This window comes from Rosa rugosa, chromosome 1, assembly GCF_958449725.1.
Source record: "Rosa rugosa chromosome 1, drRosRugo1.1, whole genome shotgun sequence".
NCBI classification, from domain to species: domain Eukaryota; kingdom Viridiplantae; phylum Streptophyta; class Magnoliopsida; order Rosales; family Rosaceae; genus Rosa; species Rosa rugosa.
Window position 1 is genome coordinate 39,922,415 of NC_084820.1, and position 17,627 is coordinate 39,940,041.

At 38.8% G+C, this 17,627-nt stretch overlaps 1 protein-coding gene across 1 annotated transcript; it reads right to left on the reverse strand.

The window, feature by feature from the left end:
- Positions 1 to 4,954: 4,954 nt before the first annotated feature.
- On the reverse strand, positions 4,955 to 8,965 carry LOC133737272 (beta-amyrin 28-monooxygenase-like). The gene is made up of 3 exons (XM_062164870.1): positions 7,870 to 8,965; positions 7,031 to 7,218; positions 4,955 to 5,488 (listed from the first exon to the last, which is right to left on the reverse strand). The coding sequence occupies exons 1-3, from the start codon at positions 8,834 to 8,836 to the stop codon at positions 5,183 to 5,185; spliced, it is 1,461 nt and encodes a 486-aa protein (XP_062020854.1). The 5' UTR covers positions 8,837 to 8,965; the 3' UTR covers positions 4,955 to 5,182.
- Positions 8,966 to 17,627: the final 8,662 nt, after the last annotated feature.

The following is a 17,627-nucleotide window of genomic DNA, read 5'->3' on the forward strand; positions in this document are numbered from 1 at the left end:
AGATTCGAGGTTACAACCACATCGAGGCTAGCGGGAAAAAGAGACTGTACGACGTCAAAAGAGAGGCAACCTCCGAGCCAGGGTTAGGTCAGAACTACGCTTTGGAAATTTTCTCTTAGGACGAGTGTTTAAATTTGGAAGCAATATGGGAGTGGTCAATTTTTTTGGACCTATAATTATGACGAATAACCAGGTGATGAATGCGGCAATAATTTTGGCCGTAAATGTTGCAATGATTAGAGCCATAAATGCAGTAGTGATTCCAGCATAAGTACGGTGATGATTGCAACCTTAAGTACGGTAATGATTGAAACCATAAGTGTGATAATGATTACAGTAGTAAGTGTGACAATGATTACAACTATAAGTGCGGTAGTAATGGTGACTTCTCGCCCAAGCAAGTGTTCACATATAAAAAAGATGGCTCGACAGCCAAGTAACAGACATCTCCAACAAGTTTACTAAACTCGACTAAGACGGATACTCACTTAGGCATTGGAGGGTTTTCTGCAGGTACCCCTCTCCTCTTCGAGTCGACGGTCAAACTTTGAAGTCAACGATCAAATGAAGCTTCTTATTTGTTCCTAGTCAACTCCCGCTTCAGTCCGTATTTATTGGTGAGTCAAAATCCAATCGAAATTTTTCATCACCTACAAGTGGCGTCATCTGTGGGAAATATTTTTCCCTAAAAAGTGATGGCGAGAGTTACATCTCAGGAAAACTCATTTATGTTACTAAGGAATGGGAGTGACGGAATACAAACCCCGAATGGAGTTGGGCAGAGATGAGACATGTCCACTATGAACCTCAAAGCGTAGGAATCACGTTCCAAGAAGAACTCATCCTAGATACGCCCTTATACTAGAATTTATTATGCGACCCAGCAAGAGATATGATATTGCTACAGTGGTCGAGGGTGAAATCTGGATCGAGGGGGCAAAACTCAGGTAACGTAAAACTAATGTTTTTTTCCTTTAATTTTTCTGATTTTCACTTCCTTTTGTACTCTAAAATTTATGTGTGAGATTGGTTGTCGATGGCCAAAGTAGATACTCCAGAACAATGGCCAAAGTAAAACGTCATCTATCAGACTTGAAGGGAAATAGGGGCAACTATAAGTCTCATGCGGGAAGCGACATCGGAGTTGCCAGGGCTCGAGGAAAGAATAGGGGCGGTCAGGGCTTAAGGAAAGATTTGAGATTAGAGACGGCAAGGGCCCGAGGAAAGATTCGAGGCAGCCATGGCCCAAGGAAAGAATCGAGGCGACCAAAGCCCGAGGAAATGATCGAGGCAGCGAGGGCTCGTGGAAAGGTTTGATGTGATGACCTTGTCGAGGCTTGCGGTGACAACCGCATAGGCTAGAGGGAGAAGGAGACCGTACATCATCAAAAGAGAGGGAACCCTCTGAGCAGGGCTCAGAGACGGACCTGATATGAGGCCCGTGAGTCGGCCGTCTCAGGCCTAGTGTCTCGTCGGAGCCTAGTAGTTCTTTTTCTGGGGGTATTTAAAAAATTTATTAATTAAATAAAATTAAGTCTTTTACCAAATAATGAGATTGGTTTAGTTGGCAAGTTGCATTTCTTTCCTTTATGTTATTCCTAGTCTAGGTTTGAATCTCATTTCTGTTGTGTATTTATTTTTCTTTTCAATTTTTTATGTAAATATTTTTTTGGCTATTTTTTTTCTTTTCTATACAAAATGTAGGCCCATTTTTATTTTTCTCTCCAGCCTCAAAATCCCAAGTCCGGGCCGGCCCAGGCTTTGGAAAATTTTGCTTAGTTTACATTGTTGAGACGTCCCATCCTTCATTTTTTGCATTAAATGATCAGGTTCTTATATATTTGGTTTTAATGTAAAGATTTCATTTCTATGATCATTAGGCAATGTAACTATATCATTCAATTTTGGGTAAAGATTTCATTTCTATGATCATTAGGCAATGTAACTATATCATTCAATTTTGGTTTTTCCAACACCTTTGCAGTTGTTGCATATCTTTCGGACAAAGGAATCTTTATTAATTGTCGAAATAAAGTAGGAGGAGTTCAATTGTGGGATAGTTTCGGCGGTCACCCTAGCAATACAATCTTACTTGAACAAATGCCAGGATTGGATAGTAAATCTGGAACGAAAAATGTCATGACTTCCTGGAAAAGTGAGAACGATCCATCAACTGGGAGATATTTGGTTGGATTGACACCTGAGACCCCAACACAAGTGTTCTTTTGCATCAATGGATCAATGGATCAATTTCCCACAGGAGGAGTGGGCCTTGGGATAAATCAAAGTTCATTGGAATATCAGAGATGGATAATCGATATAGAAAGTGGACTTAGTCTGGAAGAAGATAAAGCACAGGGTCAAAGTATTTCTCTTATTCTTTTTCTGAGGGTAGACTCACCTATTTACCCATCTTTTCAGAAGGAACATCAAAGGTTATGCTGTCAGATGGTGGTAAAGAACTGGTATGCAAACTTCACGGACCAAAAGTTCCATGCGACAATTATGGAGCATGCGGATCTTTTGGTGTTTGACTGTTTGCAAAGATTTACACTAATATTAATCAAAACGTTTCGAAATGGATTCTGAATTGAAACACATAAATAAATTCACTCAAATGAATTGAAAGACCTGATCCTAGCCTTCCACAGTGCGCATAAAACATTACACGCCTTGTGTTGTGTTGTTTGCGCCTTGCCGCCTTGGCATCAAAATTGACACATTTTAAGGGGAATTTTGATTTTTTTACACCTCACGCACACTTTATAAAATATTGATGAGATCTTCATGCAAATTATTTTCTTTTCTTTTTTATTTATAATTTTAAGTTATAACACCACCGCACATAATGATGTAATGAGTTTGGATTTCGCTTCTTAACTAAAATTGACTATGGTTGACTCACATTGACTATTTCGCTAATTTTTTTTTTTTTTGATCAAATAAGAACTTCATTAATAAAACGAAGATTACAATGAGAATGGGAGATAAAAGCTTCAACTGAAACTTTTCCCACTTTAGACGTCTATACTGACGCACTGTTGAAGCCAAACTAAGCCCCGACTCCAAACATACTAAAAAACTTAACTAAAAAAATACTACACTGGCACCAGACAAAGTGGCAGAAACAACAAAACGTGTTGGAGCAGACTCAGCCAAGAACACCAACTCCCACCCAGAATCCACCTGGCCAGCAATTGATCGACCAAGCCAACACTCGTCGTTGCTTCGAACCCGATCAAAGGGATTTCTGGATAGTCAGACCTAGGACTAAAGAAAATCCAACACCGTCATCCCACCACTACTCCAAAGCGCCATCACTTCCAACCCAACTCCTGACAAGAGAGACCTCTTAGAAAGCCATTAATGCTCGTCAATGCCACAGGCAGACTTTGTGCTGACTCTAAACTAGGCAGGAACGACCCTCAGGAAGGCCAAAGTAATGATTGGTTCTGCCACATCTTGCAGTGCCTTATTACCCACAAAACAAAACAAAAAATAAAGCTAAGCCCTAAAACACTAATAACCACAGCCCACCAACAAGGGCCCAACGACACAAACCCGACCCATGCCCAATCCACCGCCCAGAATTCCAGTGCTTCGTTGACCCCTAACGCCGCCGCCAGTATCTCCCCACCATTGCGCCTCACCTGCATTCACCATTGCGCCTCACCCTTGCCACCCTGCCAGAATCGCCGGATCTCTGCCTTCAACGCCCCATCCCCGACGCAGCATGGGTGAACAACGCCTCGACCAATCAAGCTCTCTTCCAGATCAGATCCAAAAGACCCAACCCAGATCGATTCAGCCCGATCTGAACCTTGCCGCGCCGCCACGACCACATCACCACCACGGTGAACCTGCGACCCCAACCCACTCTGTCGACCATGACTGCGAGAAACCAACCAAACCTGACCTCCGTGACCTTTCTCTTCCTCACCTCACAAACTCCACAATCTCCCCGATCCGAACAAGAATGTTGAATAAGGAAACCCGCCTCACCAGACCCACAAGGGATCGACAAAAGCCCGTCCGACGACGGCGAAAGGCCCGCCGCCGGACAGGGAAGACAACCTCAACTTTTCTCTCAGACCTCTCTGCTGCCCACCAGATGATGAATTAAAGATGTTAGTAGCAGTCAATTTTTCATGTTAGCTTGTGTTTTAATTTAATAAACTAAAACACAAAAACTAGAAAACATCGACTATTTCGCTATTTTGTTAGAAGTTTCAATTTACTCCAATTTTACATCATTTTCTCTCGAATTAATGACTCCGTATACTTCTTACCAAATAAAAAATAAATAAATAACTATGTAAAAACTAACATGAAATTAGAGTACAAATACAATTGCACACGTAGATGATGCACATTCTTTTATGTTCTTTTCCTCGTAGAAGTGAAGCCTCCTCGTAATAGTTTAAGTAATAATTCTAAGTGAGAATCATTTTTTTTTTTAACAGAAGTGGGACCCTGGATTGCTTTAATAAGAATTTGAAAAATGATAACCTTGTTAAATGTGCTTGCTGGCATCATCAGCCCATAATTCTTGGTTTCTTTAGCCACCAAATCTGACGGTAGCTATCGATACGAGTTAATTTGAATTTCATTCCACCACATTGAAAATTCTATGTTTCATACATGTATGTCATATAGACGTTTATAGATATCATACTAAATTTATTGTCATTGTGATAAGTACTTTTTTTTTTGTGTAATTTTAGTTCTATTAGAAATAATTACTCTACCTACGATATTTTTATAAATATATGAACAAATTGTTATCAATATCATAACTTAGTTCAATTATATATAAATAGTATAAAAATAATGTGGTAATTTTGTTGTCAATATCGTAAATTTAATTAGTTCAATAAGATTATAGTTTTAATTCTATTATATATAAAATAAGTGTATGATAAACATCTCAGTACTATTGACAGCCCACACAGTATACTACTGCATCTGGAAGTTGTATATATATGGATGAACAAAATTAAGAGAAACATATTTTATGACAACTGGTAAGACGGAGTGCCACTGATCACTATTAGACAAGGTTTTAAGCCACAAAGTGGTGTTTATTATGCCCATAATACGTATTTACATATATACATAATATCCATTATAAGGATGTCTAGATGCTTAATGCATGCAGCTCTGCGTACGTGCGTTGTGCAACTTAAGCTTGACTGGGTTGAGCTTGGAGGCGAACCTTCAGCCCATCAACTGGAAAGGGATTCATACCACCTGTGATCCTGCAATTAGGGTTCACAAGTTCCCATTTGAATCTTATAACAAGATGGTGCATAAAGCTAAGAATTTGCAGCCGAGCGTAGTCCTTTCCGGGGCAAATGCGAGGACCGCTCCCGAATGGGATGTTTGTGTAAGGCGGAGGAGTTGCTTTCTCGAACCTTGTAGGATCAAATTCTTCTGGCGCTGGAAAATATTCAGGGTTCATGGTTGTGGTGCTCACTGTCCAGTAGACCTACGTACAAATTGTTTTACAAATTAAAACAAAATGAATTGAATTATTAATGCATTCAACTACGTATAATCCAACTAGCTAGCTAGCCAATAGGCTAATATATATACTATGACGCACCGCGCACGACTTTAGATTCTTGATGTAGTGGAAATTGTGCTAAACGAGTGAATAACTGAGAGGTATATTGCCAGCTCAAATATACTGGAACATATCCCAAAACTTGAAAGTGTGGCATGACTCGAGTTAACTATCATATATTTCTCACTATGTAGCATGTTGTATGTACATGCCTATCAAGATTCTAAAATCAGACCTCTTATGTATAAACAGATCCTATACATATATGAAGTTCAAAGATTAAAATATCCTTGCATATCTATTAGAATTTTGACAAAAAAAAAGATATCAAAAATATCGAAGATATATATTTTTTTTTGAAAGAGTCAATTTATTGAATTTACATATAAATAGATATGAATGTTAACTTTATCTACATCCAAAGAGAGATTCTATGTGGTTAAAAAGTCGCTCGCTGGTATGTGAAAATACAATAATCAGACTAAGACATATGACCCATATAGTACGAATTGTAATGATTAACATGATAGTTATAGGTATCTTTGGAACTGCCGATTGTTTCTTCTATAAAGAGATAATCAGGATGAATCCAATTGGATGACTGATCTTGTACTTCTCCATAATGATTATATCCATAAGCATCATAGTCAAATTGATTATTGCCTTCATGAAATTGCTCCTTTATGAATTCTCCTCACTCAGATTCGTCTTGAGGGAATTTTTCCTCACTTGAATTCCGTTCCTCACTCGAATTTCCCTCGAAGGGAATACTTCTCACACAAATTCGCTTTGAGAATATTTCTCCTCACTCATATTCGCCTTGAGGAGATCTCTCCTCGCACAGATTTTTATTTTGGGAATTACTTCTCACCTAGATTCATCTTGAGACCTCACTCAGATTCACCTTGAGGGGATTTCGCTTCACCTAAATTTGCTTTAAGATGTTTCAGTTCAAGGTATTTTTTCCAAACAGGTTAATTTGCCTCTTTATAGGCTATATCCTGACTAGAAGCTGTTGTTAAAATTTTACACTCCCACATAACCTCCATATTCTATAATGTATGTTTATCTGTAAATAACTAAGTTTTATTTTTCTATTTTTGTTTTTTTCCATCAGATTTTACAGATATTTCTTCATTTTATCGAGATGTATCCTAAATATTTTATATATCGAGAATATTTAACGATATTGAAGAAATTTTACAGAAAGTGTGAAAGATCATAAAATATTTTCCCCCATGATATATTAGTACCTCTAAAAAAGGAGGAGAGATATATCGAAAATATCGCAGATATTTTAATCCAGATTCTGAACAAAAGCCTGAAACTGCAATAACGCAGCAATGTACACAGTTATAGATGAAAGCGGTTGACCTTTCTAGCTAATTAACCAAAGCAAGAAAGCTAATTAATTGATCTATATCATACTGTGTGAGTATCTTATATGTATAAGTCCTTACATACCTTCCATCCTTTAGGAATTGTATAACCTTCGTAAGTGAAGTCCTTTGCAGCCTCTCTAAATGTTCCCTGAAGAGGTGGTATGAGCCTCATCGCCTCCAGGGCTACGTTCCACGAATACTTCATTTTTTGCAAATCATCCCAATTGAGTGCCTCGCCAAATTTTTTGGCCTTCAAAATCTCCATTTGCTCTGTTGGTGAAATAAGAACAAATTAAACCTAAAAATTAATAATTAATGCTTCATGTAACCCCAGCAGCTGATAGACTAGTACGTACACGCTAATTATACATGGCAAACAAAAAAGATACATATAATTATGTCTAACGAAAAGCTAAAGGTCAAATTTAACCACTGAAAATTGTACTTGCTATATCTGTCTCTGGCTACATTGGTCGATCAAAACCTTTCAAGATACTGATCGATCCCATATATGTCTTATTAATTATCTAAGCTACCTAGCATCGAACTGGCTTTGCTATTTTAACATATTGTGCGAGTTGCATGCTTGACAGTTAGATTGTTAAGAAACTTATTGATTTGTATGCAGCTAAAAACTGATAAAGATCGACAAATGGAGAGACCAACCTTCCCTTGCCTATACAAACAAAATATGTAACATGTATAATCTATCAGTCCATAAAGATAACATAGTATTTTGGAGTGAAGTACGCCTCTATATGTACACAAAGCTTCCATCATTTGAAGTTTTCAACTCATGTTTCATATAAACAGGTTCAAAAGATCTATCCCTTTTTGTATAATAAAGTTAACCGATTAACTGTATAGTTACTGAACAAGCTAGACATCAAGCACATATGAGAAGAGAAAATAATGATTTACCAACTCGGACTTTGTCATAAATGTCAGGTCTTTCGCCCAGGAACTTCACGATAAAAGTAGTAGTCATAGCTGGAGAGTTGAAGGAAGCGGCCACAATCCCCATGATTTTGTCAGCAATTTCATTATCCGGCATGAACCTTCCGGTAACCGGGTCTGCCGTAGCAATCATATAAGACAAAAAATCATGCATTTTGTTTCCGGTAGACGCCATAACTTCTTTCTTCTCCTTAACAAACGACTGAATAATCTCCCTCGCAGCCGGCACTGCTTTCATTGCTCGATGAAATGCAGTCCCCGGAATATTCACAGGAATAGTGTGAAGCGCCGGCATCATGGTGTCCATCAACTTCGCAAGCTTATCAATACGACAATGGTCTTCGAGTCCCATGAATGACTTGGCCGAGAGAGTCAAAACGAGTAGCTGCGTGAGGTGATGAGCCTCGACCACCTGTTTGCCATCCCAGTGCACTTTCAGGTGGTCGAGAACCATGGAATCCATCGCTGCAACGTAGCCAACCAGGGCTTCGGCTCTCAGAAACCCTGGTGCCTGAGATACGTGCTTTTCCATTTGTTTTGGCATGATGATGGAAGCAGCTTTTTGGTATGAAGAACGGAAGAGCTTTTGCATTGAGTGAGGTCTCCATGCTGCAAAGAGCTTTTCTTCGTTGGAAGCCACAAATTTGTGACCGGCAGTGCCACATAACACCACTGTTCGCTCACCTAGTATCTTGGTTTTGAAGATTTTGGAGGAGTATTTCTTCATTCTATCCCCTATAAATTTTTCATGGTCATTGTGTAGGAAGGCATAGGTTTCGCCGATAATCGGCCACCCAAAACTGCCTGGGGGAAGATTAATGGATTTTTCATGGGATTTTGACTTATGCTTAGAAAAAAGGAATGCCAGAGTAGTAGTAGTGAAGATGGCAAGTAGTGTAGACAAGAAAATATAAAGGTTACTGTAATCCATGGTTGGATGACTACTACTATTAACTGATGAATAATATTAGCTAGGAGTTTTTTTGATGATTATATTAGCTAGGAGTTGCTTCTTTATATAGACGTCCGTTCTCCATGCTATTTCGTTCGGATTCAAATTTACTCACCATCTAAACATTGGTGGTGATATCACTATCCACATGTGCTATAAGTTCTACAACTTAACTATATTATATATGGTTAGTATGCTATAACTTAACTATGGTTCGTAATAATAAATTAATAATTTTTAAGTTCTCTGATTACTCTCTCTCCCCTCGATCTCTATCTCTTGCACCACCAGGTTCCTTGACATCTTCATACCCTCTCTCACCCATATTCAGCTACTGAAAGTCGCCGCAATCCATCCCAACATGGCCAAGTAACCTTACAGTGAGCACAAAACATTATCCCACAATGCGGGCAGTGCGATTCCCTCACCACCACCTCCCCGCTATAGGCAAAGACTATCAGCATCATCATCATCTTCTCGTCGCAGCAAGACTACTACTTCAGAGCGAGACAAGCCCAAGCTCATCAAAGAAATAGAGTGATATCCAGCCAGTGACTTGATCATGTATTTTGATTGTTTAGGCAAATGTTGTTTGGATGGCCTATTTCACATTGCAGCTTTACAAAATGGCCATTATGGTTGGATTAGGGATGGCATTTGTACCCATTGGGTATTACCCGCTGGGTATTACCCACCCAATAATAATTCGCGGGTATTACCCATTTCAAATAATTAGCGGGTGTGGGTATTTACCCATTTTTAAAATGGGCAGTTTTTTTTTTTTTTTTAAATACTTGCTACTATTTTTCTTTTCCGTAAAATATTTTTTTAAATATTCGCCGTAGAGACCTATGCGTACATGTCAATCAAATATTTATTTCTGTAAAACAATTTTCACAACTTGGTGATTAAATGTAAAATAATAAAATTCGGATCGTACATGAACCATCCTCACAGATCACCTTTTCACAATTATACGATGATCCAACAGTCAGATTCTCACAAATCGCCTTTGGAATCGTCTTTTCCCAATTATAAGATAATCCAACGGTCGAATTTTCACGGATCGCCTTTTGGAATAGTCTTTTCACAATTATACGATGATCCAACGGTCAGATTTTCACGGATAGCCTTTCGGAATCGTCTTTTCACAATTATACGATGATCCAACGGTCAGATTTTCACGGATCTCCTTTTGGAATCGTCTTTTCACAATTATACGATGATCCAACGGTCGGATTTTCACGGATCGCCTTTTGGAATCCTCTTTTCACAATTATAAGATGATCCAATGGTCGGATTCTCACGGATCGCCCTTAAGATCATCCTCTCAAAATTATATGAAGATCCAACGGTCAGATCCTCACGGATCGCCTTTTGGAATCCTCTTTTCACAATTATACGATGATCCAACGGTCGGATTCTCACGGATCGCCCTTAAGATCATCCTCTCAAAATTATACGAAGATCCAACGGTCAGATCCTCACGGATCGCCCTTAGGATCATCCTCTCAAAATTATATGAAGATCCAACGGTCAGATCCTCACGGATAGCTTTTAAGATCATTCTCTCAAAATTATATGAAGATCTAACGGTCAGATCCTCACGGATCGCCCTTAGGATCATCCTCTCAAAATTATACGATGATCCAACGGTCGGATCCTGATAAATCGCATTTTGAACCAACTTTTCACAATTATACTATGATCCAACGGTCAGATCCTCATCCGAGACCACACAAAGTCATCAGAACACCCCATATAGGTTTTCAGTTTTTTTTTTTTTTTAGAATAAGAAAATTATAAAAATGCCCCATATGTTGGTTGAAAAATAATAGTTCTCAATTAAAAAAAAATTTGGGTGTGGTCTACAATTTTATATGGGTATTTGGGTAAAATTTGGGTACCCACGGGTATACCCATAACCCACCCATTTTTATACGGGTATTTTTTAATTACCCATACCCATACCCATACCCATAAACTATGGGTATTACCCATTAACAAATACCCAAAAGGAATAATTACCCGCGGGTACCCGTACCCGTGGGTTTTAATGCCATCCCTAGGTTGGATCGAGAAGGGTCTTAGGAAAAAGAACTAAATCCGGGACCTAAGGGATAGATGAATCATGAATGCGATCAAAGAAAAGTGTAAACACATCAACAATCATCCTGAAATCGATGTAGTTGATCACACAATCAGAGCAATAGATATGGTTGCAATTCTCAATTGAGAAAGATTGTACCCAAACTTATCGTCAGCGCAAATTTCAAACAAAAATGGTGGGTAGTCACTAGTCAGTGAGAGAATTGGAGGACTGGCCGGGTTCGGATACCGACCTGGTTGTAAACGGGTTTGTTCTTCGCCTTTTGAAGTGGGTTTTGGTGGGTTTAAATCGGAGAATTCGAAGCTATTCGTCGTCGTCGTCGTCAGGTATCAGAAAGGTTGATGAAGGTGCTTGCTTTGATCGGAGAGAGAAGAGAGAGAGACGAGAGACAGAGTAATACAGATATCAAGAATTATTAATTTATTTTACTAACCATAGTTAAGTAAACAGCTTTTCTTTTCAAAAAAAAAAAAAAAAAAGTAAACAGTACACGTGGCATGTATTTATTGAGTGATGATGCCACTTCTAATATTTAAGTGGTTAGAGCAAGTTCACCCGTTGGGTCACCAGGTCACCACCCACTATTCACTACTTTTTAGTGTTAATTTTACTATCTAGGTCACGAGCACAGTGTATTTTGTGCCCTGGGTCACCCGGAGTCACTTTCTGGGTCACCATCGTGACCTGCAAAGTGACCTGGTGACCCAGGTCACTATGAAAACTGTGCCCGTGACCCAGATAGTGGAAATTAACACTAAAAAACAGTGAATAGTGGGTGACCTGGTGACCCAACGGGTGAACTTGCTCTTAGAAAATTTGAATTCCCCTGGTTCCACTTTCTTCCTTAGCAAGCAATGGCCGAGGTAGCCAAAATTTTTTTCGTGGGGCTGATGATATATTCTTTTTTTTTTAGTACTATAATAATGTGTAGATACTTTGACCAATCAAATGATGAAGATTTGGAGGGTTAAGGTCACCTCATTGCTGATCTCTAACCAAAGACTCTTCTTCTAAAATAAACGGATGTAATTCACGTAGTCTCATCAAAGTCAATAATGAAGGTACGTACTGTATTATACACCCGGTACAAAATTTCAATTGGTTATTGGTGGATAGGGCATGACTTTCTAGCTCAGAAAATGATTCCAAATGCAAAAGAAGGACAAGTTGGAGTATATAATAACCAGAATTAGGCTAGAAAGGACAACTAATGCAAATAGATTTGAGTCATTTGACTATTTGAGGTATTCACTGGTGCAGATTGTGTGAATTGTACGTAGTTTTTTTTTTTTATTTTTTTTATATTTTTTTTAATGAATTGAATTGTTCGTAGTTGTGTAGTTGTTAAGTAGTCAGTAATTTTTTTTTATTTTTTTATTTTTATGAATTGAATCGTTCGCAGTTGTGTAGTTGTTAAGTAGTCAGTAGTTTTTTTTTTTTAATGAATTGAATTGTTCGTAGTTGTGTAGTTGTAGTCTTTTTTTTTTTTTGATTGAATAAAATAAAAATTACAAAGAAAAACTCCTAATACAACCTAAACTTAAATAAATAAATAAACGATCTATAGTCGTGATAAGCGCATCCTACACAAAATTTAAATTAGTAAGGGGGAGTGAAATTCACATGTAATGCATGCCCCAAACTAGACCTTACAAGCCTGAGCATGTCACAATGCCACGAGTCTCTAAAACATAAACATGAATGCTCGATTTAAATTCTAGAGAACCACAAAGCATTTTGTTTGATAAACTTTTCGCAAAAGCACAACAGAAACTTAAAAATATTCTGAGGTGAAATTCTTTGAATTACTAAAGTCAATGTATTCGTTTAGAACTTGATATGAATGATCACTCGAGAAAATAACAAACTTCAAGGAATAAGAATTTAGCAAAGTTCGACACAAGACTAACTTCCAACAAGTTTCGGAAAACAAAGTTTAAGAAATAGAGTTCGGCTCGAAACCTGAATTTTTTAAAATGGTTTATCGAACTTGTTTTTGCACACCCAGCTTCGTCTGCCACTATCCTATCACCAGTGCACAGTACCTGCAAACACACTGTTGTAGGGGTGAGTGTTTGTCCTCGCTGCTTAGTAGGGGCTTCACCTGGTTAGGTTTGAAAACCGACGCATAAAATAATAATTTTGGGTACCCAGTATGAAAATGTACTTAAACCAAATGTTTCAAAGAACAAACTTATGAAATATTTTTCTATGTGAAAACCGATGCATGAATTTCAAATGAATGTGGGCCCTAACAAATACTTGATGGCCAGTCTAGTAGACCCACTACATGACCTTACCTCAAATAAGTTCATACCAAATAAGTCTAGCGAGAGCGTCCAACTGCAGCATGAAATTGTTGCAATAATTACTCACAGCCATCGAAAATAAATAAAGGAAGACTATAAATTAGACTGGGATCAGATCAGAGGCCCAGATTGTTCGAGATTCTTCCAGAACTCTCGACCCGTTTCGATGGCTAAGTGACCCACAACTGGGTCGGTGGGTCCAACCGAATTCCCGCCGTCCCCCCACCGCACGACGGCGCACCAGTATCCACTTGTTCGTCTGGACGTCGCCGACACGCCACCAGTCACGGCGACCAATCGTCCGCCATGGAGGAAGAATCGAACGCTGGAAGCTCTGAGTTTCTCCGGCGACTCCGGCGACCACTTGAGCTACATGTGGTATGAAATCGATCCCCTCGTCATGCTCTACACGTTAGTATAATTAGTTTTTCAATTCAATCGATTTTGACTGATCTTTAAGTCGAAAACTTACTAATCATACGCTCGAGGGTAACTTCTTATTCTTGAATCGAAATTATGCTCTTTGGTACTTTTCGACAGTTTAGATGAATTGTGGTGTTGGAATTGAAATTGAAATATTCTGGTTATAAATTTGATTTTATCATGTTGATATGATTGTGGTGGTTAGAGTTATATTCAAATTAAGAAGGAATTTGGGAGCTGAGAGTTGATTAATCTATTGCTGATAGTGCAGTTGTGAAAATGGTTTGGAAAGGGTTGCTCGTGTTTGTTTATGCTCACTGTGAATTGAGACTTGTTGAATGGTGACTTTAGTTTTGTCGCAGTAAAATAAATGAGTTTTGGTTCTTTGGTTATTTGAGTGAAATCTAAGATAAGTTTTTTTTTGAAGAGAAATCTAAGATAAGTTTGGTTAAATGCTTTTATATGTTTCACTGGTTAATTGATTACATTACGTGATACCAGAAAAGAATGGAATTGGAATTGTGTTGGTGTCCATAGTAATTCGCCATTCGACGTAATTGAGTAATGGTACCTTAAGGACATGGAAATCTGTCGATATTCCAATTTCAAGTAAAGTGTTGAGTAATTAGAAATGGTACCTTAAGGACATGGAAATCTGTCGATATTCCAATTTCAAGTAAAGTGTTGAGTAATTTGGACTACTTGTGAATGTAGTTGTGATCGGTAAAGTTTGGTCAAACGATGGTCAAATATTTGTCAATATTGGTCAAAGTTAGCCAATCCTGGTCGAACCAGGAAAAGTTGGTCAAATCTTGGTCAACTCCTTGTCAAACCAGGAAGGGTTGGTTTGACAATTTGTTAATCATTGAGACTCCAAATATTTGTTCGATAGTAATCTAACAGTCGATATGTTGAAAATTAGGACTTCAGTTATCCGAGGAACGGAAGGTTCATGACTCTCGAAGTAAGTGAAGAAAAGCATCGGAATCCAAGTAGGGGATTCAGGGCCTTACTCGGTTAGCTATTTCATATTTTTATGTACAATGATGCATGATAAGTTATATGGTTTGGTTTTGTTTAAATGCACTGCATACTAACCATATCGTGAGAAATGACGTGGATGGCTTGAGGGCGAAGGGTGGCACTGACTTCCTTGGGTTCAATCTCCTTAACCTCCGGAGGATTAGCTACACCGGTCGGGATGGTGCTTCGATCGTAATGACGACCCGTTCCGTGTGTGGCTAGGTAGCTATTAGTACATAGCTATAGACTTATAAAGAATGTAACTTCCAATGAGCAATGAGGCTAGTCTTAGATTTATGTAGTCACAAATACATGCGCGCAGAAGATGAAAAATGAAGAATCCGATTCAATGACGCTTAATCAAGGATGATTCTGTAAATACTGAAATCTTTCTTGTAACTAAATGGAGTAACAAAGAACTTGATTGGATAATTAAACAATAAGCAACCACGGAGAGCAGACAGAATGAATGGTGAAAACAGATCGATGGTGTCAAATGTCAAAATGTATTATGGAATCTGATATCCTGACTCATCGCAGCATATTCTGGAAAGGCACCTTTTCCAGAAAATATCAAGCCAATGAAATGGAACAAACAAATAAAGCATATAGATATAACTTTAGTTTACTTGATCTTAGATAATCTGAGTTGAACATATAAATGAGAGTCTGTTGTTACTTGTTAACTGAAGCTCAAGTTTAGGATGCTTTATGTCTCTCACTAAAATAAGAATAATGCCAATCGATTACAGAGACAATTGTATGAAGAACCTAATATTGCATAAACTGAAAACTTCTAATTACTCTAAACCAAAAGTAGCAGGAATAACCTTTTGCATCACTCCCCTACCTTCTTTTTCTTCTTGGCAACCTTGCCAGAAGATCCAATACGAACATATGACATACTTGCAGGAATTTGTCCAAGTACGTACAGCACCATCAAAACTGACAGTGGCCATTACCTGCAAAATAAGTAGAAGTCAAAATCAGATAAATAGTTCAGCATAGATAGGAAAGTCACACCCAGGAGGTTCAGAATATAATACCTCAAGCTGTGGCATGGACAGTCGACTTTACTCCTATGCAAGATCGTAGGAATGTCATGAGTGTATCCACCCTCCTGAAATGCAAAGTAACAGAACAAGACGTAAAATGTTAAGAAAAGGAGACATCATATCAATTGAGTATCCCACAATAGCAAGCCTAGTACTCTCAAGCGAGAGCCCAAAACAGCACTCCTACTCAAGGTTGAATTTGCATAGATGCTAGGTAGCATTTAACAAAAAGATCCCAATACCAGATTGCACTGCTCTAAATTAGACAGAGTTAAAAAATATAATATGACTCTTGCCATGTTTTTTTTTTTTTTTTTTGAAAAATGAAGCCAGTAGCCAATATATTGATCAAAAGCCAAAATGGTCCTTACATACCCTTCCGCTGCCATCTAGACAGACAAGATGTGTTAGTATCCACAGTGATACATAGAACTAGGTCACTCATTTGACATTGAATACATTGTAGACATAGCGGGATCCCCCTTTGGTACTACGCCGGAGGCGCTAGAAGAACTAAATAAAATAGAAGGATCTGGCCCTCCCACCCTAACTCAGAAACAGTGAATCTAGTCGCCTAGAGACCTCCATTGGTGTACAACTAGAGACACTGTGACTTAAGTCGACAAGACCAAGACCCAATACTAAACTAGATAGGAAAAAATCCACTAGACTGCCCCAGAAAAGGCCTACAGAAAAACTATTGTAATTAGACAAAACTAATTAACATAGGGATGGGCCTGGGCAAAAAACCCTAGCCCAACATATTAGTTCAAGGCAGATCCAAAGAGGAGCCCACACAAAGCCCAACAAGCCTGACAGGGTCCAGGCCCAACCATCTCTCCAAACACGCTAACCTGCGAAACCAGTTCCAGCTTTGCTCCGCCGACCATGCCGCGCCTGCTCCGCCATGATCCCGCCGCCACGATTCAACCGCCACGACCCAATCACCCGAAAACAGCGCCGCCACACCCAACATCACCACAACTCGCCCCAGTCCAGCATCTGCGATCCACGTCACCACAGAAAGGTAACATTCCGGGAAGGTCGTCAATCCAGGAAGCAGCAAAGCGAGTCCCGATTCCTCATAGCCACCGCATCATAGAGATTCCACGCCGAATCTGAAGCCAAAACCAACATGCATAAACCTCAAGCATACCCCTCATAGAAGCTCAACGCTAGCCATTCATCCCCTTCCGGCAGCAGACTACGCGCGCGGCGTCGGTGAGGCCAAAGACCAGCCTAGATGCCTGGGTCGCCGCCGGACGAGAATAGATTTCTCAGTCTAAATCAGCCGCGCCGCCGACCTTAGGGTTTTCTCTTGCTCTCTCGGCCTGTCAATTCTAGGTTCTTGTGTAAGAGCTCTTGTAATGAACCATGACTCTTACCATGTTAAAAATAAATGACGATCATTTATAGACAAAAGGAAATTTTTCGGAAGTCTCACTTTAATTTTTCATTGTCTAATTTCTACAGGGCTGGATCAGTTGAAGTAAACGAAAAGCTTAAAAAACATGGTGCTGATGAAGTTTTTAATGAGAGAAAACTGCAAGTCAAGGATGTCAAGGATCTTCTACTATTAAACTAATATCTATACTGCCTAGTTAAAGTTGAATTTCTCCGGGGCTTATGGAAGTTCTGGATCTTATAATTAGTTTATATATTTTCCATCTTACATGGCAGGCTGGCATAACTGAACCTGCATTGGGATTTAAATGGGTAGCAAGCAATACTGCTTCTTTGGTTCTTAACTTTTGGGGTAATAACCTTTTTAGTGCTGTGAGTTAACTAAAAGAAATAGTTCAGATTTTCAGTAAAATCAGCCTAATCCCTTAATTTTCATAACTAATAAC